Here is a 25,666-nt window from a genome sequence, read left to right on the forward strand (position 1 = left end):
CCACCCAATGACACCAACAGCAAAGACTTTCAGAGCCACTGGACGTCATCAGTATGTAAATGTCCCACGGGTCCCACTGTCCTCGGCATCGGGGCTAACGTCCATCTCGCCGCCTCTCCTCTGGCCGGCACGACCTGACAATGGCCTTCGCCCCACCGGACCCTCACGCAGGCCTCACTCGGTCTCTCTCTCGCCGGTCACCACGGTGCGGATGGCATGTCCTAGGAAACCGCCATGCTACCCACGCTGCCTCTGTGTTGCCCAGGCGACAGTGAGATACACTGTCACTCCATACAAAATAAGACGGCATTCTGTGCTAGGACATACTCATTTATGTCTTATATGTGAAGCCCCCTTTTCCTGCCTTGAGGAGCCAAGAAAAATGAAACGATTGTATCTCAGCCTATAGCAGCTTGTGCAGCTGACAACCACCAAGAAGAGAAACTCTCCAACCCTGGGTGACAAGAGCAAGACCACGGGTGTGCTGTTATCTGCACAGGAAGAGTAAACACCGGCTACAAGGCATGTATCTGACTATTTGAAGCCTCCACATTTTTTTCTCCAACCTATTTTCTAAGACACAGGAAAACACAGTCTCCCATGCTTATGTTTAGATTTTAGTAAACATAAGTACGACACAAGTCAGCAACAAAACCCATAAAGGACATGTCACATATCCCCTACACAGATGCAATCTTGTCAGAATTACTTTAGAATATTTTTTTAACATGTCAGTGAAATATTCAGTTTGAGTGTCACTAAGCAGATAACTGAGGCCGAAGGGTGTGCCTATTCACGGGCTTGTGAGGCTGAGCTTAGTTTTCCCGTATTCTTCTCCAAACTCTCTGATCCCGACCATCACTGTTAAAAATGCACAGCCAGAGACTCACCTGTCGCGTGGTCACCTCCCTGCTCCTGTGCTGTAACAATCCCACAGGGAGGTCACCTGCCTCCTAGGACAGGCCTTGGCATCAGAACAGCCAGGTACCCTGGTTTGTGAAGTCCAGGCGTGCACCCACACCGCCTCCCTCGGGGAGCGTCCATCGGGCAGATGGCCACGGCCACGGCCCCTCCTCGGACCCTCCAGAGACCCCAGGGTCGCAAACAAATGTTAGAGAAGGCAGCAGGGGCCCTTCCTCCAGAGTGCCAGCGACACCCACTCGCCCATCGTCCGTTCCCCGTTCCTCCTGGGGGCATCCTTCACGGCACAAGATGCCCACCGGAAAGGAAGGGGGCCTGGGAAAGAGACCATCCTGATTCCTGAAAACGAACGCCGCCAGGGGTCAAGTTAGGGGCCTGCAATCAAACTCCGCTGTAGAAACGAGAGAGGCAGAGACCCTTGGAAATGAGCTGACCGCTGCCGGCCTCACTCAGGTGAAGAAACGGCTCGTCGAGGTCGCCCGTGGTCCCCCATCACGCACAGTGACAGGGTTCCTGGGTATTGATCAGCACCCTCTTAACCACATCTGCTTCCCTAATCAATCAGAGACCAATACCCAAGCTTTTAGGAAAACATCAACAATAATCACCATGCTCATTCCTTGACTTTCACTTTTATTTATTTTTATTTTTATTTATTTTTTTTTTCTTTCATTTTTCTGAAGCTGGAAACAGGGAGAGACAGTCAGACAGACTCCCGCATGCGCCCGACCGGGATCCACCCGGCACGCCCACCAGGGGCAACTCTCTGCCCACCAGGGGGCGACGCTCTGCCCACCAGGGGGCGACGCTCTGCCCATCTGGGGCGTTGCTCTGTTGCAACCAGAGCCACTCTAGCGCCTGGGGCAGAGGCCACAGAGCCATCCCCAGCGCCCGGGCCATCTTTGCTCCAATGGAGCCTTGGCTGCAGGAGGGGAAGAGAGAGACAGAGAGGAAAGCGCGGCAGAGGGGTGGAGAAGCAAATGGGCGCTTCTCCTGTGTGCCCTGGCCGGGAATCGAACCCGGGTCCTCCGCACGCTAGGCCGACGCTCTACCGCAGCCAGGGCGACTTTCACTTTTAATTTCCTAAACACCATCTTTAAAAAGTTAAACTGTAAGAATTTTTTTTAAAATCCGAGAATCTAGGTGGCAGCGCAGGTGAAGGGGGGTACTTGAGCCCTCCCCCGACGACGTCAGAATTACAACCACACGACAGAACAGGTGTCGCTCTGAACCGCCGGAACCTGGCTGAGCAGGAGTCCTGTAACTGAGGACACAGGAGCCCCAGGAGGCTGCGGGGAGGGGCCGCACGCGGAGCGGGCTGGCCCCGCACCCACACGTCACGGAAAGAGTTAGGAGGTCATCTCAGCTGTGGAAGTTCCCCTCTGAGGAGCGAGGGGCCCCAGCCCCACACCAGGCCCCCCAGCCCAGGGTGCCAGAGCCAAGAAGAGAAGTCCCCGTCACTTCTGGTTCTGAAAACCAGCAGGGGCTGTGGCTGCAACAGCGGCTTCTGGAGTCCCAGGCAGTTCTTTTTTTTTTTTTTTTTAACAGAGACAGAGAGAGAGTCAGAGAGAGGGATAGACAGGGACAGACAGACAGAAACGGAGAGAGATGAGAAGCATCAATCATCAGTTTTTCATTGCGACACCTTAGGTGTTCATTGATTGCTTTCTCATATGTGCCTTGACCGTGGGCCTTCAGCAGACCGAGTAACCCCTTGCTCGAGCCAGCGACCTTGGGTCCAATGAGCCCGCGCTCAAGCTGGCGACCTCGGGGTCTCGAACCTGGGTCCTCCGCATCCCAGTCCGACACTCTATCCACTGCGCCACCGCCTGGTCAGGCCCAGGCAGTTCCTCTTAAAGGGCCCCACGCACAGACTTGGACGCACTTGCTCTGAGCTCCAGCACTGGGGCGGCAGTTCGAAAGGCACCAGGGACATACAGGAAAGAACTGGATTGTGTGCCCTCAGGATGAGGTTGTCTGGCATCAGCAGAAGTGCTGGCAGAGGCCTCTGTTCCTTTTCTGAGCCCTCCCCCGCACAGCCGGCAGGTGGGCACCATAGCTGAGTCTCCATAAATGCACTGACACTGTTCATCCTCCTTGGTGATTCCCTGAGACCCTGTCCCACCAAACCTGCAGACCACCTCAGCCCATGTCCACCGGCTGTCCATACAGTCTGCATTGGCTCGGGCTTTGGACGTGTCTAAAACCTCCCAGACAAGCCGCACCCGGCCCAGGTGTGCCCCGTACCTCTCCCTGAGTGGCCCCAGGCCCGGCGTGAGCGGCAGCTGGTCTCGGCTCTCGGCATGGCCTCTGCCGGGCACCTCCAAGCCCAGCACAGGCAGCAGCTCTCTGCTTTGTGGCTCCTCCTATCTAAAGACCAGACCATCTGTTAGGGCTCTGAGGTCCTCTGCCAGCCGGGGAGGGAACAACGGAGCAGTGGGGAATTGTGAGGACGGATTTTATTCTGGCAGTGTCACATGTCACTTCTCCCAACATCACTGACCAGAACTCCGTCACATGGCACCACTAGCTGCAAGGGAGGCTGGGAAGTATAACCTAGCTGGGTGTCCTGGAAGAAAAGGACAGGCTATTCTCTGCCGTTAGGGCAAATTAGTGTCCAAGAGATGTCCTTTAATGTATGTTGAAGGCAGATTTACTAGTGACTTACTGTGCTAGCTCAGAAGTCAGCAAACCACAGCTCCGGGGTCCAGTTGGGGCCACGGCTTATTGCCTCTCTCCCTCCTCCAACTCCACTAGCTCCAGACCCTTCACTCGTTGACAGGAACTGACTTTTTTGAGCACTTAGAGCACAAAGACAGGCGCTTTCATGCATGTGCCCGAGCAGTCACTACGGTGGGTTATCAGGTGCCGCTGCTGGCTCTGTGACTTGCCTTTGCAGGTGAAATACAGAGGAGCGGGGATGAAGGCCCAGATCCATCTCACCCCAAAGGACGTGCACGTACTTCCCACCATTCTAAACTGCCTTATGCCTGGAGTCTTCTAACCCGCACATCAGGAAGTAGAGACACCTATGTATGTCCCATTTGGCTGTGTCCTGCCTTTGCCCAAAGCTCCACTGTAAGGTTTGCTGAGAGGCAACCTTGAACCAGGGAGTGTGGTTCAACTGTGGGTACCCCACCGTAACCGATTATAGGATTTTACTGTTAGTTCATCACCTCTAGAGAGCCACCAGTTTCTCCGCAGATAAACAGAGCACATCATCAGAGGACATCTGGGAGTCCTACCTTGGGGCAAGGGGGTGGTGCTTCTGTCCCAAGGCCTGCAGAGGGTGCTGAGGGAACCAGCACTCGCCCCCACCACACACAGAGCAGTTTCACCCACATGCTCTCTCATCAGCTCCTCATAAAGAAACACCCAGCGTGTCGCTGTGTGTGGTCCTGGGACCACCTGTGTGGATACCTGTGAAGAATGAAGTTCCTGAACCCAACCTCGACCTTTTGACTCCGAGTCTCCGTGGGTGGGTCACAGGAATGCACACCTCCCTGTGCTGCCGAGGGTACTGTTACAGATACAATGACGATGGAGACAGGAGCACTGGACGTCCTTCTCCTCACACAGTCCTCTCGGACTTCGTAGGCTGAGGTCAAGATCAGTGTAAAAAAAAAAAAAAAAAGCTGGAGTAGCTATTTTAGAATTGAACAGAATAGATATTATATAATAGACATCATAGATTTGAATAGGGTCCCACACTATTTAACAAAAGGTTCAATTCACTATGTAAATTGAAAAACTCTAAAGTTGTACACACATGCATGCATCCAATAAAATTGTCTCATGTGGATAACTTCTGAAATCTTCTGGAAATAATAGAAACTGACAAACCCACCAACAGAATGTCAAATTTCAATACTCTAATTATATTCGACAGACCTAGCAGAGAGAAAGTTGATTAACATCTAGAATGTTTTAATAGCACCATCAACGAGCTTCAAATATTGGACAGCTATAAAACCCTGTCCCAAATAAAGGCTGCCCATTCATCTCAAGCATGTATGAAACGGTTATAAAAATTGACCTCTAAGAAGGCCAGAAAGCGGGTCTCAATAAAATTCAAAGAGGCAGGATCGCACACGGCACATTTTCAGACGACACCAAAGTGGTTACACACAATGAAAAGAGGAAAACATCCACCTACGTTTGTAAAATGAAAACAAGCCTCTAAATAAACCATGGGTCAAAGGACAAATAATAACGACATTAAAAATCCTGAGGATGAACTAATAATTAAAATCTGCATTTCAAGAACACGCTGGGTGCAGTCAAAAAACACACACAGAAGCAAATGTATAGCTTCAGAAATTGAGAATAGGCAAGAAGGAAGGCTGGAAACAATTGCGCTGAGCATCCAACTGAAGTCTGAAAGGGCACACCACAAGTAAATTCAAAAAGAACAAATAACAAAGAGGCGAAATTAACGAGATACAAAGTGCAGAAATCCCCTGTCAGTTCTTTGAAGCAATAACAAAACAGAGGTTCTCATTCTCCAGGTGAGTTTGATTCGGAGGAAAAAAAAAAAAAAACCACAGGGAAGGCACAAATAACATCACGAATAAAACCAATTCAAAGGTTAAGATCTTTCTAAAGTGCCCTGAGCAAATCAGAGATGCAGTCCAGATTAAAACTTGGGCTCTCTCCTTTCTGCGGCCCCCCAGCACTGCACCCCCCCTCCCGTGCTTAACAACTAGTGAGGACAGAATGCTGTGGCTGACGCCCGTGGGGACTGACGCCCTTGAGGACTGACGCCCGAGAGGACTGACGCCCGTGGGGACTGACGCCCTTGAGGACTGACGCCCGTGGGGACTGACGCCCGTGGGGACTGACGCCCGTGGGGACTGATGCCCGTGGGCTGACCCATCGGTTTGACTTTTGTCCTGGGTGGGGTGTGAGGAGAGCCAAGTAGAGGCGCATGAAGCCCACAGACAGCCCCAGAGATGGAAGCAGCTTCTGCTTTCTCCAGTGGAGCAGCTACTCTCGCTGACGGGCTTTCCTTCCATTGTGGGGAGAAAAATACGGGCTGCAGAAAAAAGACAAGGACGAGTTGGTCTGTTTCTCAAGGTGCCCCAGAGCCCCGTTCCCAGTGAGAGACTAGAGTGAAACCCTTCCCACCCCCTCACCCCCCAACCCATGCACTTAAAAATCCCAACATCAATCTCAAAGACTCAGTTCCCAGGACAATGACTTGAAACACCTGGGTGACAGAGGCTCAGATTTACCTGCGTTGCAACATGCTTTATTCTGCACAGCGTCTGACAAGCAGAGAAGGGTGAGGTGCAGACGTTAGGAAAGTGTGCGGAGGACATTAAACGTGGATAAAAGATCTCTGTCCTGCTTTGAGCAGCAGAAACAAGTGGGCAAGCCAGGCTGGAACGCCGGGGCACTGGGCATTGACTTCGGACGGAACTCCTTGGCGCCCGTTTGGCTTGTGTAAGATGAAAAGAGGGGTGGATGAGGTTTATGTGTCCAACTGCAGCTGTTCACATCAAGAGTACAGAGAGCTGCTTCCCGGAAGTGAAACGAAACAAAACGGCACATCGGCCCAGAGGACCACAACAGTAACGAAGTAAGTGAGGAATGTTCAAAGAGATATCCTGCAGGTTCTGAAGCGGGAGTGATCCCAGTTACCATGTTGCCAGTACTTGTTCCAAGGACTTAGAGCACCGTGTGGAGAGGGGACTGATTTACAATCGAGACCCCTGGACCCGAACCCAACTTGGCTGGGACTCTGGTAAGATCACATCCCATCTCCTGCCTCATGTACCTCTGTAAATTCAGGACAAAGATATCCCCCACAATGGCGCAAGGATGAAATATAATAGCTATGCGGAGACATTGTGGGACCTGGTTGCCTTCCCTCCTTATCAACTCCCTTTCCATGATTATTAATATGTTCAACTTCAAGTCTCTAGGAACACGTTGGATACATGGTGTGAGCCAAAGATGAAACTGAAGCACCTTTAATCATTCTGACAGAAGTTAACAAAAGTGAACTAGATCATAGTCTAAAGGAAAGGCAGCAAACATTTGCCATGCAGAACTCTGCGAGAGAAGTTGTGCCGGAGGGCTGAACTTTCTGAGTAGGAGTGTGTGTGGGGGGGTCTCCTTGTAAGAATCAAATCATGAAAAAACAAACCAGAAGAAGCCAACAACTAGGGGTTTTTAAAAAAATCTAATATACTTCAAAAACTTGTCAGTGGCCTCAAGGAGTGCATTCTGAAAATTGTTTTACTTTTCCCTGAAGAATTTTATCGTTCTGAGCAAGCACACCAAGCCATCAGATGACACTGGTGGCATCTGTAGGACTCTAAAGAGCTCAGTCCAACCTGTCATTTCACAGATGAGAAAGCTATGCCCAGAGAGGTGCATTCACCCTAGCCACTCAGCTTTCTGGAGACAGAGCCCGGACCCCAGTCTCCTGACCTTCCACACTGCCTTTTAGGAGCCACTGACATTCAAAATAGCCCACCCAGCCCCTCTGAAATAACCCCAGAATGCTCGAAACAACCCCAGAACCCCAAAGTGTTTCTAAAGTATCTGCCAGGGCGCTAACGTACAGATTTTGTGTTTCCCTTCTCTGATGGTCATAAGTCATGTTTGCTCGTGGAAACACTCCTCGAGTGTGTGTGCATTTTGCTTCTATGGTTCATCGTACTTTGAAGTTTCAGTGTCTTCAAAAGTCACGTGTCCACTCTCCAAGAGAGGTCTTCAGGTGTGTTGGGAAAAAGCCTGGGGTAGCCACGCGGAATGAAACAGGAGGAGTTACCTCACAACGCAACCGGAGGGAGGCACCAGCGATAATGCAGCCTCCTGCCCGACTCCACACCCTTCCTATTTTATCCATGTCAACTGTGAGGTCTCTAGAAACGAGACCACTGCTGTTTGTGGAGGAGAGGGAACTGATGACCCGGGGACTTAGGGGAAATTGAAGCACCGCAAACGCATAGGCACGCTGCCCGCCGGGGCAGCCATGGGGCTGCATCCCTAGAGCCCTTAGAGTAGGACCATACACAGGGCATTAACACACCCACACATGGCATTTAGAACGTACACGACCTCAAAGATCTACAGTCCTAACCCCAGAGAAATGAGGCCACCGGAACAAAGAATGGCATTACCAGCAGCAGAAGAGACCCTGCCGAATTCACCTTTTCCCCACCATTCAAGTAGGTACTTAAAAAACGTTAATGTCAATGATGAAAGACAAACACTTTTCTTTCCCAATGTGCTTGAAAACATTTAATCTTTTTTTTTTAATTAAATTGATCTACGATTACAGACACAGTTCAATAAAACTGCTCATCCCTCCACCCCATGTCTGGAACCCAGGAAGATGAACACGCCAGCAACCAGCCAGCCCAGCGCAGAAACGTCCTGCAATCAGGGTAGGGGCCATCTACCCTCCAACACACTGCTTGCCAAACACACCCGAGGAAACGTAGGGACTGCCCCCACCCCGCCCCCAGCAGCCACCTCTGCTAAGTGAGGGGTCCACTTTATAAGGCTGGTAGCTTTTCTTGCTGAGTTTCTGTGACTTATCAACAGGAGAAAATTAAAACTCTATTCAGCCTTGGCCCGGTAGCTCAGTTGTTTAGGGCTTCTGGGTTTGATCCCTAGTCAGTGCATATACAAGAATCAATCAATGAATGCATCACTTAGTGGAACAACAAACTGACGTGTCTCTCTCTCTCTCTCTCTCTCCCCCCCTTCCTTCCTCCCTTTAAAAACAAACAAAACCTCTATTTAAAACTGCGGCTTTCCCAATTTCTCTCAGATGTTGCTCTTTGTCCCAAAGCAGTTTTACCAAAATCATTTCCTGGGAGAGCAGCGACCTTTGTCCCCTTGCATTTCAGATAATCATTTTGGCAACTGGAGAAAGTTGCATTGCCTTCAAATGTTGGTTTCTCCTTTCCTTTGACCCCTGGAGACCATGAACCAATCCGGACCTGCCCAACGTCTCTGGCCCAGGGAGTCTGCGGGTCTCTACCTCTGGTCGACCTCTAGTTTCCAATTAGTGCGCGCGCACACACACGTCTGGAGATGAACTACAGCGCACCAGGTGCGTGGGTTCCCCGGGGAGTTGAGTCCCAAGCATCTTAGGACTTGACTTCTCTGCATTTCCTTCACATCCAAACCCCAGCTTCTCCCCATTAAGTCACTGGCAGAGGGAAATACTGAAAGGCATTTCCCGGGCATTTAGGACGCAGCACTTGCAAGCGTGGGATGACCCAGGTCGGTCTCCAGAGGTAATCAACAGGTCCCTCCCTGCGCAGCCCTTCCTGGTGGCGGGACTGTCACTGCGCCCCCGTCTGCGGGGTGGCAGCGCCCCGTCTTCGCCCCGCCGGCGCCCTTACCTCGCTAACGACGGTGGAGTGGGCCTGGGCATAGCGCCAGTCGCCTCGGCAGGGCACGAGCGGCGCCGAGCGGTTGGGGAAGGCGGCGAGCGGGTCGGCACAGCTGAGCGCGGCGGCGGCGGCGGCGGTGGCGTTGGCGGTGGCGGCGACGGGGGCCGCCTCCAGGAGGAAGCGCTGGCACTGACCCTGGGCCCGGCGCTCGGGCGCCGTGCGGTTCCACTCCTCCTCGGGACTCCAGCCGCAGCGCTCGGCCAGCGCGGCGGCGCTCGGCCCGCGGCACCAGAAGCGGTCGGGCCGGCTGCCCAGGAAGACCACGGCGACGAAGAGGAAGGCGAAGGTGACGCCCGTCAGGCACAGCAGCAGGAACACGCGCCGCTGAAAGCGCCCGAACTCGCCGGCCCGCTGCAGCGCCTCGTCGAAGGTAGGCATGGTGCGCGCCGCCGCCCGCCCGCCGTCCGGCCTCGGAGTGACCCGCGGGCCCGCTTGCCGCCAGCTTTACCCGCCGCCTCCCCCGCGCCCGCCTCCCGCCCCGGGCGCCGCGCCAGCAGCCGCCGTCCCTCCGGCCCCCGGGGCCCGCGCGTCCGCAGCCCCCGCCCCCTGCCCGTGGGCGCCCGCCGCCGCCCGGCCGCGCTCCCCGGGGGCGCCGCTGCGGGGACCGGGGGCCGCGCGCGGAGGGGCCCGGGCGGCGCGAGCTGGCCGAGCGCCACGGCGCGCCCGGGACCGTCCCGGGACTGCGAGTGACAGGCACAGCCTCCGGCCTGGCGCGGAGCTCCATTCGGCCCTTGCCAGCGCCTGCTCGGCAGTCGTCCTCGGTCGGGCTCCAGGAGAAGAAAGTTCCAGGGTCACCCAGCTACTCCAGGGCTCCTCGGTTTGGCCCCTCGCGGTCCCGAGTAGCGACGGCCGGACGCAGCGGGTCGCGCGCCTGTGCCCTGGAGACGCCCCTCCAGCCCCCTTCCCCTCGGGGCACAGAGGACGTCACAAGCACCCCTGGGCCGGGCAGCCAGTTCCTAGAACAGGGAACCGATTGCACAGCTAGACCTCGCGGGAGTCGATTTTGGCGACATCTTAGAGATTGTCCAACTTTTTCAAAAGAGCAGCTGGGCGACACAGAGGTTACGAGTCCTGTTCAGAGACCTGAGGTTCCGAGTGTGGCAGGTTTCCTTAGCAAGGGCCTTCCAACCTACTCTTGGCCTGAAATTGCTTAGAAATGGTGTCAGCTGGTCTGAATCGTGGTGTTGAACTTCTTGCTTCGTTCCGGAAGAGCCACAGACCCGCAGTCCCTGTCCATGCTAGGCTGCCATCCCTGCCCAGGTTCCTGGCCACCTCTAGCCTTCTCATGGTGGGGATAGTGCCTTGTCTGTCCCCGAGGAGGAGCCTCCTATCTCTCCAGGTGTCTCCTGAGAATTTCTCCAGCCCTTCCCTCCAGGCCCCTACGCCAGCCCTGAAAAAGCCTTCTACCCTCAGCTCACTTGTCTCAGAGGCTGAGAGGCTTCTAGAGCCCGCACTTACAGTTCCTCCGTTTAGACTAGAGCAAGGACTAGGCTCCCTGGATTCCTGCTGGCTCCATCCCCTCACCAGCCTGTGACCTTGGACAGTTGAGCCCACCCCGTTTCCTCATCTGTCAAATGAGGCTCCGACCCTCCTGGGGTCTCGGTGAGGATTGAATGAATTAATATATAAAAGTGCCAGAGACATGCCTGGCACACGCGCCCTTCTCCATGTTAGCTATTATCCCTGTTCTTGCCCATGGCCGAGATGGCACTGTCCACGCTGAGGGATGTCCTGAGGATCGCGGACACCCTGCGGGATGAGACCCCTGGAGGTGTGCGGGCACGCGGGAGGGGCTCGCGGAATGGTGGCTTTGTCATTCCTCAGTCCTCCCTCTCAGCTACCACAGCACATCTGCCATCTGGTTACCAGTATTTCTGTGTCCACATGCCCCGTGCTCCAGGGCCTCATCCCTGTTTTTAATGGCTTCCTGGATCACAGACTCCGGCGACCCTCCTCACACCCAGCCCCTTCTCCCGGCCTCCCTTCTGGTATCACCATCCATGGTCAGGCCACAGACTCAGATCTCTGTGTCAACTCAGCCCTCACTGCTCCAGCCTGTACTCAGATGTCACCTCCCGGGGGCCTTCCTCACTGTTCAACCCCTTCCATCCCACCCCCCTGACACACATACACAGTCATCCCTCCCTAGTTCCCTTCCCTGCCCTGTCTCCAGAGGGCTCACCAGCATCTAATTAACATCGCATATTTTTTTTTTATTTCTTTGCTTATTATATATTTTTAGTTATTTATCAGACTGACCTCCTCTCACTAGAATGCAAGTGTCACAAGGGCAGAAAGTTCGGTTTTGTTTGTATCTATATTGCCACCGCCTAGAACAGAGCCCGGGTCAGTTGGTGCTCAGTAAATATTTGCGGAATCAGTGGATGCTTTTTGACACCGGCCCCTCCCCTGCCACACACGGACCGCGTGGTGGCCCCGGCTGTCCCCGTGGTCCCCACACTCCTCAGGTCTTGCCTCAGAGCGGCTTGGCGCTGCAGCGGTCCCAGCTTGCCTGGCTCTCCAAGTCAGCGCTCCACGTCTCACCCGCCTTTCCAGATCCCGACCTGTGTCCCTTACCAAGCTGCTCCCTCCAGTGACAGCCAAGCAGAGCTTCTTGGTAATCCTCCAATCCTTCTGGAACTTTCCTAAATCTCTGCCTGGTCACATGAAGTTCCCTCTTTCCCCTTTCCCTCTCCTGCCCGTCCCTGCCCACTGCCCAGCAAGGCCTGGGATGGATGTGGCCACCCCCTGTCCACCCTCATGACTGCCTTCCTTCCCCAGTAATGTCATCTTGCTCTGTGCCCCCAGCACATCTAAGAGCCTTCTTAGGGAATTTCACTACACTTTTCTTTGTCTTATAGTTGTCAGAGCATTTTAAGTTTGGTCACCTGTTTATTTTATTTATTTATTTTTTTATTAATGAAGCAATCTGGACACACAGACACACAGACCTAGAGTAGTTGCTAAGATCACACGCTTTGGAGCCAGACCTACTGGGTTCAAGTTCCGTGAGCGGCCTTTGGCAAGTAGTTTAGTCTTTTTCCGTAAAATTGAGTAGTAATGCAAGATCTTTTTCACATGCAAGTCACTTAGAACATGGTAAGTGCTGTATAATAATCAGCTGTTAATAAAAAGAGCAATAAAAATACCACCCACCCCTAGAATTAGCAAATGTCATGTTATGTTTGTTTTAGACAGATTGTAACACTCACAGACACAGCTGAAGTCCTTTGTATGCCTTCAGATCCTGTCCCCTGTCCCTCTCTTCCTCCCCAAGGCAGCCGGCCACCAGACCCTTTCTTCAGAAGGTGGTCTGGGGAGAGGGCTCTGGACCACTAGGCAGGCATCCTGAGGCCCCAGCTCTCAGAGAGTGGTCAGGGACAGGAGGCCAAGGTGGGGGCCTTTAGGTGGTCAACCCTTGGTCCTGGGGGGAAGGGAGCAGGCAGAGGAAGTCCCGATGGGCCCCTGAAAGCACAGGACCTCTCTTGCCCAGTGTGCCTGGCACAGCTGTCCTTGTGTTTTAACCTATAGGCATTACACACAGACAACGCACAGTGCTTGGGGCGCTCTGACATTTACATAAATGGTACCAGATTACACATTCTTCTGTCATTTCTCTTTCCCTCCACAGCCTACTTCCGAGAACGGTTGGCCTTGATAAACATGGACCTAGCTCATTTACTCCGCTTTGTGTGGTCTGTTGCACGGCCGTGCTGCCATCTCTCCGTCCCCCCACGGGGAGACGTTAAGCTCATTTTTCATTTTTCACGATTGCGAATAATACTGCAGTGCACTTACTGTGCACGTTCCCTTGTGCACCTGTGCAAAATTAATCTAAGGTAAAGGCCTAGAAATAGACTAGCCGGGCCGTGGAGGGGACCCTGTGAGCTTTGCCAGGCTTTGCCAAACTGCTTTCCAGAGGGGTGGCCCCAGTCTGCATCCTGTCAGCCACACGTGAGCTTATCCACACTGCACCTACACCTGGGCCTGTTGGACCCTGGGCAAGTGTGTCTCGATGTTCCCATGGTCACACCCGGTTCAGTCAGACTGAACACATTTACGTGTCTATCCAGCCTTCGGGCCTCATCCTGTGCGACTCGCCTCTTCGAGTCCTCTGCCTGGGCTCTCTTTGTTCCTTATTTTCTCTTACTGAGTTTTTGGGAAACTGTAGATTTGTGTATTCTGTTCCTTTACCAGCTGTACACGTGCTGTCATCTCAAGTCTGTGGCTTGTCTTTGAGCTCTGTGGTGTCTCGGTGACTACCAAAAGCTTACAGTCCAATGCAGTAAAACCTATCTGTTTTCTTTATAGCTTCTGCTTTCTGCATCCTGGTTTTTACAGAACCCCGTGCGGATGTGTCTCTGGGCTCCTCGGCCTGTCCTGCCGGTCCTCTTGCCTGTCTCCGTGCCAGCACTGCCCTGGTAACTACGATCAGTCCACAGTCAGAATTCACATGGGTCGGCCAGGTCCCACCTCGTCACCCCCTCGCCTTGGTGTTCTCCAGAATTTTCTTGTCAATTTGGGGGGCATTTTTTTTTCTCTCATGTCAGTTTTGTATGTTATAAAATTTCACAGAAACTTGGCTGGGATTTCTCTTGAAAATTGTGGATGCATTTTATTTCTCCCATTTGTAGGTGTTTTGAGAGGAAAGTCAAATCACGTTCATCTCTCTATCTTAAAACATTGATAATCTATTCCATAGCTGGACTGTCCAATATGGTAGCCATGAGCCATCGGTGGCTCCTTCGACCTTAGTTAATTAAGACTAAGTAAAGTGAAGAATGTAAGCCCAGTTTCAAGTACTCAGTTACCACATGGGCTGGTGGCTGAGATATCGACCTGTGCACATGTAGAATGTTTCCATCATTCCAAGGGTTCTGTTGGATAGTGTTCTTCTAGACACGTGATCAAGTGTTGCTGAAATGAAACAATAAGAATCAGTTGGCCAACAACCTTTAGCTTTGGTAAAACACACAGACTTTAACTCTTTTTGAAAAGGAAACAATTTGGATTTATTCATCTAAAGTTTTATATAGATGGTACTTTTAATGCATTTAGAAATAGATATACCAGGTATTTTATAATTAGGGTATATTCACCAAATATTGACTTACCAAAATATGTCAGAATGACACGACGCTGTTTGCAAATAACAACAACAACAACAAAAAAATTAACTAGTGTGTTTGGAAATAAAACTTTTTTCCAAAGATCAATTGAAAGAGGCAACTTAGGTGCCCACTGATAGATGAATGGATAGGAGACTGTGGAACGGGTATCAAGGGAATATTTACTCAGCTACAAAAAGGAATGAAATCTTGCCACTTGAGACAACATGGATGGACCTGGTTATTCTAAGTGAAATAAGTCAACAGAAAAAGACCCATATTGTATGATTTCACTTCTGTGTGGAATCTAAAAAAAATACACAACAAAATAAATGAACAAACAAAACAGAAACAAACCCATAGCTACAGAGAACAAACTGATGGTTACCAGTTGGGACAGTTGCAGGGGTGGGTCGCAGGGCTGGGCGTACGAGGTGAAGGGCTTAGGAGATACAAACTTCCAGTTATAAAATTACACAAGGAATAGAGTCAATAACATTGGAACAACTCTGTATGGTACAGGTGGGTCCTAGACCTATTGGGGATCACTTTGTAAGGTTTACAAATGTCTAATCACTATGCTGTATACTGGACACTTATTGTGTGGTCATCCTTCTATTGGTCAGTGTGGCCAAGTTGACAGAGTACTGCCTATGGGTCTCTTAGAACATCTTTTACTTCGGGAACTTCTGAAGGTCTCAGTGAAGAGGCTGCTAAAATATTGCCCAAGGGTTTCTTATGCTTGACCTCATACTGGATAAAATTCTTTTTTTTTTTTCCGAAGCTGGAAATGGGGAGACAGTCAGACAGAATCCCACATGCGCCCGACCGGGATCCACCTGGCATGCCCACCAGGGGGCAATGCTCTGCCCCTCTGGGGCGTCGCTCTGTTGCAACCAGAGCCACTCTAGCACCTGGGGCAGAGGCCACAGAGCCATCCTCAGCTCCCGGGCCATCTTTGCTCCAATGGAGCCTCGGCTGCGGGAGGGGAAGAGAGAGACAGAGAGGGGGAGGGGTGGAGAAGCAGATGGGCGCTTCTCCTGTGTGCCCTAGCCGGGAATCGAACCCGGGACTCCTGCACACCAGGCCGACGCTCCAACACTGAGCCAACCGGCCAGGGCCCTAAAATTCTTTTTTAGTGAGGTGCCTTGAATAGTTTGGTATTGGCCTCCCCTGGGCTGAGCATTCAAGAGAGATCGGCTGTTTCTGAATCTTAATGCCAGTCTCCAAATGAGAGAAGGCAGGCGGGGGAAAGTGGCAGGAAACTTGACTCACCTCTCAATCACTGGGACTTAAAAACGGAACGACAGAGTCATTGAAAATTACGCTACAGAGACAGTTACTGAGATGGAATGATGCTCACGACACCTGCAAGAAACAGGTTGCCAAGGTTGCGTTCAATATCACCTCTCTCAGCTCCTTTGCGGTGGAGCAGACAGGTTCATTTGCTGTGTCTGTTTCTCAGCTGGTGCAGACCAATATGTGGTCTCATTGGGCACGAACAGTTTTCATCTCGTAACGCATACTGCAACGATAGAACTCATCTACGCCCGGTTCAGGAAGACCCGTGCAGCGGTCACACACTCGATGTCTTGGTGACGTCAGGTTGGTATAAAATTTTTTTAGTGTTTACTCACAGTTTCTGTACTTAATCTGATTTGCAGGCAGAGAACAACAATTCGCAGACTGTCCCTAATCGTGCACTCTGCAATCCCTTTTGTGAGAAGTGGCATGCAGACACCCTGTAAAACTTACTTCGCCGGGTACGAGTAGGTGCTGTGGCACCACAGGCTCTCCACAAACATAATGGGTCAGTGATGTTTCCCGAGCCTGTGTACGCGTGAAAGCAGGTCTGGGGCGATGAGCTCTGTGTCGCCGACGTCACACCGAGGGGAGGGGGGGGGGGTTTGAACGCTTGGCTGATTCCATGCGTTCAAGGTTCTCTTCTTGTAGGTGACTTCCTTTTGGAATTAATTTTTCTTCATAGTTTTTTTTCTTTAAATTACGAATATTTACTTTCCCCAGTCTATAAGTATTGAGTCAAAGAGTAATTTCTAGTTCCGGTTAGGCCAATAAATAATTCCTTTTCTAAGAGTGTAAGATTAAAGTTGTTTCCTAGCTATCAAATGCAATGAGTCCAAGTTCTTCTCTCTCTCTCTCTCTCTCTCTCTTTTTTTCTGGTATTTTTTCTGAAGTGAGAAGCAGGGAGGAATAGAGACAGACTCCCACATGCGCCTGACTGGGATCCACCCAGCATGCCCACCAGGGGGTGATGCTTTGCCCATCTGGGGCATTGCTCTGCTGCAACTGGAGCCATTCTAGCTCCTGAGGCAGAGGCCGTGGAGCCATCCTCAGTGTCCAGGCCAACCTTGCTCCAGTGGAGCCTTGGCTGCAGGAGGGGAAGAGAGAGACAGAGAGGAAGGAGAGGGGGAGGGGTGGAGAAGCAGATGGGTGCTTCTCCTGTGTGCCCTAGCCGGGAATCGAACCTGGGACTTCCACATGCCGGGCTGACACTCTACCCCTGAGCCAAGTGGCCAGGACTTCTTTTTTTTGTTTTTTTTTTTTAATACAAAGACAAAATGTTTAAGTTTCAGCAATCCAGGTCACTTGAATGCAGTTTGTACACACATTAATAAAGGTGTTTCTAATGCCAGCAGATGAAATACTGGATTTCATGAGAGGTCAGAGCTACATCTGAAATGTGCAAAGGTGGGAGTCATCTGAAAAATCCAAAACGAAACCTTTCTGGAAGCGGCCCAGAGGAATCGGATAAGGAGACCAGGAAGACTCACGGGAGATTTTGACATAAGTGGCAGGATTGCACGGCCGCCGGACAGGAGTCTCTACAGGTATTCCTGCCTTAATTTCTCCTGTTCTTTTTAAATTAGTTGTGGTCCAGATGACTTCACCATGTATCTTGAGCGCAGCGATGGGAAGGCCGTGTCTGAGACACCAGCACAATGCCACTAGGCGAGAAGGCCGGGAGAGGCCAAGACAGAGACGCTCGTAGGGGAGGAACCGGTCTGAGCGGCAGGGTGAGGGCGGAATAACGAACCTTTGTCCCGTTCTCATATCAAGATGTCTCAGACTCTGGAATTGAGAGTCTCAACTCTAAACTCTCATCTCAACCTTACGGCGAGATCAAAAGTGTGTCGGCCCTGGCTGGGTAGCTCGGTTGGTTGGAACATCACCCCAAAGCTCAGAGGTCACCGGTTCAGTCCCCGGTCAGGGCACATGCAAGAGCAGAGCAATGTTTCTCTCTCTCCCTCCCTTCCTCTCTCTCTAAAATCAATAGATAAAACAATTATTTATACAGTCTGCGGGACATGTTTACTTCCCTAACCACAGATCGGGGGGTCCTGTTACTCATCTCTGCCTCTGCCCACTCAGAGCCAGCTGGGCCCACAGGGCCCTCTCCCCGCCTCGTGCGACGAGCCAGTCCTCAGAGGATGACAGCCACATCGCAGCCCCCTGACACGTTCCCCTCGAGGTGTCCCCAGAAACCAGAGGCCCCCCTGTGCTGACCGCACCCCCCGAGGCAGGCTGTCCCCCCATTTCGATCTCACCCCCTGGCGGCACGCCCCCCACCTTCTCCTCCACCCCCACTCCCATCAGACCTGCAGGTCCGCCACGAACCCCCGTGGAGCAGCCTGCGCCCGGGACTGTCCCACGCACTTGACCTCGTGGGTCCCTTTTACTCCTCAGAACCTACGGGAAACTGAGGCTCGGAAAGGTTGACACCGTTTGTCCGAATGTCACACAGGTTTGCGTGGCTCATGGGAGTTCAGACCGGCTCTGCTGTCCCGGCCACCTCATGGCTTCAAGAGTGACGTTGCTTTGCATTTTCTTTCGGACTTTTCATGGCTCTCAAGTGAGTACAAGACATTGTGCTTTTTGCTTGAGGTCTAGGTTTGTTTCTGTTTTGTTTGTTTTTTAATAAAATCTTATGCTTGCTATCATAATCTCCATATAAAACTTTGACATGCGGTATCATAAGATTTTTTTTTTTTAACTGAAGGAAATTTTAGAAGTCAAGTAGTCTAATTTCCTTATTCTGCAATCAAGTAATTAAGGATCAAAGAGATCAAGGGACTCAACTAAAATGACTTCACTCGGCTCATAGCAACAGGTGGGACTAGGGCCCTGGCCCGCATACTATTATAAAATGCTGACTCTGTTTAATTTTTAAAGTCATTGTTTCATCAGTTATCTTTTGGTTATAAATATAATGTTCTAGCATTTAAAAAAAATCTTTGCCTTTTAATTCTAAGATTAAAATAATTCGCATGAATGTAAAACCTACTCAGTCTTCACTCAGATAACATTGTCAGCTCAATGTGTCAAAGTGCATAATGGGAGATTTTGTAGCAAAAAAAGAGATTTGTTTGCATTTTTAGCACAGAAAAACTAAATGATCTAATAATGCTAAAGCATTATACTTGTTTCGGGCGGGGGGAAGTTAACTGGTCAAATGCAGGTAAGCTCCATACCGGGGTTAATTGGATCGGGCCAACGTCCGTGCCCTGGTTCTGATAATACCACGATCATGCAGGATGCGGTTACTGGGAAACTGGGTGAAGGGTACACAAAAGGTCTCCGTACTATGTTTCCAACTCCTTGCGAGTCTAAAGCTGTTTCAAAATAAAAAGTTATTTTTACAAAAAAAAAAAAAAAGTAATGACAATCAGCCAAAAAAAAAAAAAAAAGACTGTGCCATTGAGCTCTTCCTTTCAAGGTCATGCCGGCCCTCGCAGGCCAGATCCTGCCCCACCTCCCTGGCTGCGCTCCGTCCTGAGTGTCCTCGTGGCTCCCGGAACCCCCCTCAGAGCCCAGGGGGTTCCACGGGGCGTTCCAGGCCGGCCCGAGAGTCCGCGGGGGACTGTGTTGATGGGGAAATGCTGCTGTGTTCCAGAGAATCAGTTTACAAGTGTTCTCTCGGATCCTCACCCACTTGCAGACTGGGGTGTGCGCCTTTGCTGTCTCGCGCGTGACCTTGGGCTTAGCCTAGAGGACAAGTGAAACTGCAGACACAGCTTGCTTTGAAATAAGCATTCGTCTTTAGATGGGCAAAAAAGAAGTTTTTATTAATACAATGACCACACATTGTTCCCTAAGCCAGTCTTATAAGAAGGCTGTGACCCCACAAAGAAAAATGTGTGTTCTCCTCTTTTACTGTTCCAGTCATGGGTATTAATTAGTCATCTTACTGCCAAAGGGCTGCTGGTTTTGCTTAATAAATTCAGTCGCGCAAGGTGTATGGGACTCTGGGTGTACATTTCATAACCCGCGTGTAGACACAGTAGTATGTCTGCGTTTGAGAAACTGGCCCTCCTAGACACCACGGCCCTGCTCACGAGCACAGCCCGGTCTCCCCCCACACCCGCAGGAAGTCCTGTCTTCACAGGTGGCAGGCTTAATCCTTATCTCAGACCTTGGGCATCTCTGGGGCTCCCCACGGGCTCTGTTTGGGCTTCTTTTCCATGCGCACCCCACGTGCCGTTGGGATGGTTCTCTACTCTCTCCTTCCTGTACCTTCCAGGAATCTCTAAGACCGCGGGGTGGGGTCTTGCGTGTCCTGTGGAATTGCATCGTATTCATGGGTTGTTCTCACGTCAGAGCACAAGGAGAAAAGAGTCTAGGCAGGCGTCCACAAACTACGGCCCGCGGGCCGCATGTGGCCCCCTGAGGTCATTTATCCGGCCCCCTGCTGCACTCCCGGAAGGGGCACCTCTTTCATTGGTGGTCAGTGAGAGGAGCACTGTATGTGGCGGCCCTCCAACGGTCTGAGGGACAATGAACTGGCCCCCTGTGTAAAAAGTTTGGGGACCTCTGGTAGGGTCAGAAACTTCCTCAGGGGTCTGGACCTAGAAGAAATCGTGGTTTTCCAGGCAGGGAGCAGATGAAGTGGTGGGCACGCACCGAGTTTTGTCTTACTTGAAACTGTGGACTAGAACTGGGGACGTGGACACGGGGAGGCTGCCCAGTGACAGGGAAAGACTGACAGCTTCTGGTTCACACGCAGTAGGGCGTCTGTTTGCTGAGTGGGAGTCAGAGGGACGGGCTGGGGCTTCCCTTCAAGCGTCGGCCCCGGGTGTCCAGTGCTTCTCCCTCGCACTTGACCCCTCGGGGCTGCATGTGTTGGACCCTCGAATACGTTAGGGCTCAAACTCTTTCCCACGGGTCTCCTGGGTTACCGTCCAATTAGAGGGCATGCCTGGGCATCTGTCCGTAAATATGCTGTCTGTATGCCCAGAGTGCACAAATTATAGTGTTCACCTATTTGGCCAGGCAGTGCACACCTGACGCTCAGCTCCAGACCAGCCCAACTCCCTGGCACGTGCTAACACTGGCCTTCCCAGTGGGGGGTTCCATGCCCCGGTCATCTGTCATCCAACCCCCCTAAGCTAAGCCCTCCTTCCTTCCAGTTAGCCAGGTGTCTCCACTGACACCCTCAAAGCCCTGCCAACGGCTATATCGGCCTTGAATCCTCTCATGTATGAAATGCCATCGCTTTTCACTGTCTTCTGCTTATACCACATCTAACACATGGACACGCGTTTATATCCATGTTCATACCCACGCCCATACAACAACATGGCTAGAATCCCCCCCTCTGTCACCTCCTTGCTTAGGAAGTAATTCCCCTTCTCTGTCATTTAACTTAAAAACATCACTCACTCTCATTGAATTTCAGTTTCCTTGTTAGTAAACTTGGGATAATTAGCAGTATGAAACCCATCAGATTGTAGGGAGAACTGAATAAGACAGTTAAGTTGTTTCCCCAGCATAGTAGTCTTGGACAAAAAAAAGGGTTCAATCAATGTTAGCTATTTTTTTTTTTTCTGAAGTGAGAAGCTGGGAGGCAGTCAGACAGACTCCTGCATATGCCCGACTGGGATCCACCCGGCATACCCACCAGGGGGCGATGCTCTGCCCATCTGGGGCATCACTCCGCTGTAATTGGAGCCATTCTAGTGCCTGAGGTGGAGGCCGTGGAGCCATCCTCAGCGCCCGGGCCAAGTTTGCTCCAGTGGAGCCTTGGCTGTGGGAGGGGAAGAGAGAGATAGAAAGGAGAGAGAAAGGAGAAGGGGAAGGGTAGAGAAGCAAATGGGTACTTTTCCTGTGTGTCCTGGCAGGGAATTGAACCAGTGACTTTTTTTTTTTTTTTTGTATTTTTTTTTCTGAAGCTGGAAATGGGGAGAGACAGTCAGACAGACTCCCGCATGCGCCCGACTGGGATCCACCCGGCACGCCCACCAGGGGCAACACTCTGCCCACTAGGGGGCAATGCTCTGCCGCGACCAGAGCCACTCTAGCGCCTGGGGCAGAGGCCAAGGAGCCATCCCCAGCGCCCGGGCCATCTCTGCTCCAATGGAGCCCTGGCTGCGGGAGGGGAAGAGAGAGACAGAGAGGAAGGAGGGGGGGGTGGAGAAGCAAATGGGCGCTTCTCCTATGTGCCCTGGCCGGGAATTGAACCCGGGTCCCCCGCACGCCAGGCCGACACACTACCACTGAGCCAACCGGCCAGGGCCCGAACCAGTGACTTCTACACGCTGGGTCGACGCTCTACCGCTGAGCCAACCGGCCAGGGCCCAATGGTTAGCTATTTTTAAACATTTTTTCCTGCTCCCAAGTTGCACTCAGCCTTCCTCCCCCACCTCTTTCCTAAACTCTACTTGTTTGTTGAACGCCTACACATTCACACTCCTGCCGCACCACTCAGTGTTCAACGCACCCCGCCCAGTGGGAGGCCCTCCTCTCAAACCTTGCCATACGCGATCAGTTATCATCGTCTTCTTACTGAGAGCCAGGACTGCAGTATGTGTTTCTCGTGTCTGCATTTCCCAGCGTCATGCTGGACACTCCAGGACCCATTCCACAAACAATCCAACAGCTCTCCGTGCTATTTTAAGGGAAACTCCATGACTCATTTGGTTAGCAGCTTAGAAGATTTATCTTTCCTGAGCCTCTTTTTTATTTTTTAATGCTTTGCTTTCATAATATCTTCCCCCCGTACTCTAGTAGGAAAAATTAGTCAGGTCTTCTGTGGTTTCCAGAAGCTATTGTATCCTGTTCATCTAAGAACAAGAACGACCTCATTATCAAAATGGGCCCAGATGCCTGACGCATTGGCTAATTATTGCTCCACTGACGTTTTCTGATGTGCTTCTGTCCTGCCTGTCGTGGGTAGTGATTGCCAACACAAGTTTACAAAGGAAACTTGGCAGGTGGCGGGTGATTTATGCCTTGTTGGCCATTGCGGGCATTGTAGTATGTAAGCACAACTGCAAAGGTCCTCACTCTGCTGCAGACGGACGTTCGTTCGATGGAGTGCATGTTATAGGCCAGATGCAGGGATAGTCAGGCTGATATTTACGAAACGTCTTCCCACGTGGATATTTCATGACTGTGAAGTGTTTTTCTTTTGCAGAGGTGATGTCCGAAGCAACGAGCGCCATCCTCGCTCACGGGTGAAACAACGCCAAGTCCCCAGGAACCATGGTTTTAAGTACAGTTTTTTCAGACAGCCAGTCTCCTCTTCACAGTAGGAATTAATCCAAGTTCTTTTGGGGTTGAGGGAAAAAGTGTGAAACTGAGCTTTGAAACACCAACTCGGTGAGTAGTATCCTCTCGGGAAGGAAAGTGACCCAGATGTGACGGGAAGGAACCACTGGGCAGTGCGCCCCCCGCACAGCAGCCCCTTGGACTTCACATCGGGGACAGCCCAGAGTGTTCTGATGTTAAAGAAAGATCACGTCGCACGAGCTCACCTGTAGAAACCAACGAGACTCATGGGCTTCTGCAATAAAGGGTGCCTGTTCACTTTCGAACCAGAAGTAGTCTCCTCTCTGGTCTGTCTGGGTAGATACCCCCTAAGTGCCTGTCTCTGAAATCCCAAGTTTAAACACATGGAATGTTCAGGTTTTTGAAGGTCCCCAGCCGGAGCCTGTTGCAAATAGCATTGCCTTTCCATGGAGCATGTTGGAGAACCAGTGCCTGCCTTTCCTTAGGGAGACTAGAGTGAAGGGAGCCCACAGGGAGCTGATTCTCACCTGCTTACCTTCTACTTAACCAAAATAATGACTCCTATCTCTCAGTTTATTTAATTCTCAAACAGCGGGAACAAAAAGTTTTCTACCAAAAAAAAAAAAAATATATATATATATACATATATACATACACACACACACATACATAAATGTCGTCAGACAAGTGGAATCCTTCAGATAGGCACATAGATTTTCTTAGTTGATTAAAAATCGTTCATTTCTAAAACACGCCATAAACTCAAAACACACCCCTCATTTGGGACAGTTATTGTAAAAACTGTCCTGTGCCATTTTGTTTTCAGAAGATGGCACCAGAAGCCACTGCATAGGAATGAAGTAGGAAGCCACGCGACAGGTTGCTGGGACAGCCCCACCCACTGTGCTGGGAAGTGGAAAGACCATCACAGAGGCGTTAACAAGACAGTGAAACTTCAGGCTGTGACTTGAAGGAACAAAAGTGTTCGAGTAAGCCTGGGACGCCTTAGCAGCCAAACTAAAGTTTTCCACCATGAAACTCCTCAGCCCCTTAAGGTGCAGAATATTATCTCCGAGAGGGGCCCGGGGTAGGCACAGCCACCTGGGCCTTGGGAGCCTCCTCACAGAACAACCTAAAGGACTGATGTTTCCTGGCGACATGCTTTGGGAAATACAGGCAGCGTGACAGAATGGTTGTATGAGGTCTGTAACTGTATCTGGTCAGTAAATGAGCAAAGTGTGGCCTGGGCGATGGCTTTGATTCGGTGGTTTTCTTGCTACTCAGGGAACTGAACCCAGAACGTGTAATGAAAAATAAAAGTCTATGCAATTACATTTAGCCCGTCTTCTTCATTGACATTTATTCATTCACCGAGTCCTGCTCTTGGGCCAGGAGCTGGAGATACAGAGATTAATAAAATGTTATCCCTGCCTTTAAAGAGCCTGCTCTCCAGGGTCAGAGGGGCAGAGGGCCCTATGAAGTCAGACCCGAGGTGCCAGGCTGGAACACCGCAGAGAGAAAGGGGGGTGGCCGGTTCTGCCCGTGAGACCCCTTGAGGTGGGTCTGAGGCACAGGGAGGGGACATTCCAGACTAAGAAGGATGTGTCTGCAAAGGCAATCGCAGGGAAGCCACATGTCACGTTTGGAGGGCTGCGACACTTCAGCTCCAGCTGGGACTCAGAGTGGAAAGAGTGCCCATGGAACAAGAGGCTGCTTAGTTGAGACAAGCTCCATTAGCGGTGTGAGACTAGAGGCAAGGTGGCCACTTAGGAGGCTGCCTGCGCTCCAGGGGACATCCAGCAGGCAGCTCCACTGGGGGGCGGTGTAGGGGTGACAGAGGGCAGGATGTTAAGGAGACAGGAGGACAGCACGGGGCGGGGGGCAGGGAGTAGGTGAAATTGAGGCCGTCCCACTGGACAGGGGAGACTGAGGAGATGGATGGCTAGGCCAGTGGAGAGGAGAAAAGAGGCACAAGACTGGGAAGAAAGAGGAAAATCAGTCATATTAAACTTAGAGCACTGAAGGAATATCCAGATGGCCCACTCAACTGGCAACTTATTGGTTCTATTATTACTTTTGTAAGTGAGAGGAGGAGAAATAGACTCCTGCATGTGCCTGAACCACAACTAGCCAGTAACCCCATCTGGGGCCAATGCTTAAGTACCAAGTTATTTTTAGCACCTGAGGCTGATGTGTTCAGACCATCCGAGCTAACCTCAGCACCCGGGACCACACTCAAACCAACTGAGCCACTGGCTGTGGGAGGGGAAGAGGGAGAGAAAGGGGAGAGAAGCAGGTGGTTGATTTTCCTGTGTGCCCTGACCAGAGATCAAACCCAGGATGTCCATACACCAGGCCAATGCTCGATCCACTGAGCCACTGGCCGGGGCCCTTCTTGCTTCTAGGAGAAGGCAATCTGGGCAGCAGATAAGAGTTTTGGAAATTGTTTGCCTGTGACTTCAATTTCCTTTCTTCAGTAGATTTAAACAGGTTTAGGTCTCTGTACTCAGAGAGGGGAGAAAAGGGAGGGACATGGGGAAAAAAATAAAAAGAAAGAAGGAGAAGGCACCCATGCCACACCCACACGCCTGCTCTGGGCACCGTGCCCTCCCCAGCCAGGACAGTGGAGCTTGTGCCCATCATGCCTCTAGGACTGTCCGGACGAAATCATTAAAGATGACTTCCTTTTGT

General features: G+C 51.4%; 1 protein-coding gene and 1 long non-coding RNA gene across 3 annotated transcripts in view; one reads left to right on the forward strand and one right to left on the reverse strand.

Annotated features, from left to right (window-relative positions):
- The window catches only part of SLC22A3 (solute carrier family 22 member 3), a 102,480-nt gene extending 92,615 nt beyond the window's left edge, over window positions 1-9,865 (reverse strand). The window contains exon 1 of the mRNA XM_066372786.1: window positions 9,291-9,865. Within this exon, the coding sequence (XP_066228883.1) occupies window positions 9,291-9,719 (429 nt within the window). The 5' untranslated portion in view covers window positions 9,720-9,865. The remainder of the gene's footprint in view (window positions 1-9,290) is intronic.
- Window positions 9,581-24,287, forward strand: LOC136398618 (uncharacterized). Of its 2 annotated transcripts, XR_010750004.1 has the most exons (4): window positions 9,581-9,711; window positions 15,915-16,054; window positions 18,213-18,320; window positions 22,881-24,287. It is a non-coding gene; the product is annotated as an uncharacterized lncRNA (long non-coding RNA). The 2 variants fall into 2 exon arrangements; XR_010750005.1 differs by lacking the exon at window positions 15,915-16,054 and having other exon boundaries at window positions 9,586-9,711.
- Window positions 24,288-25,666: the final 1,379 nt, after the last annotated feature.

Source organism: Saccopteryx leptura, chromosome 3, assembly GCF_036850995.1.
Source record: "Saccopteryx leptura isolate mSacLep1 chromosome 3, mSacLep1_pri_phased_curated, whole genome shotgun sequence".
NCBI classification, from domain to species: Eukaryota; Metazoa; Chordata; class Mammalia; order Chiroptera; family Emballonuridae; genus Saccopteryx; species Saccopteryx leptura.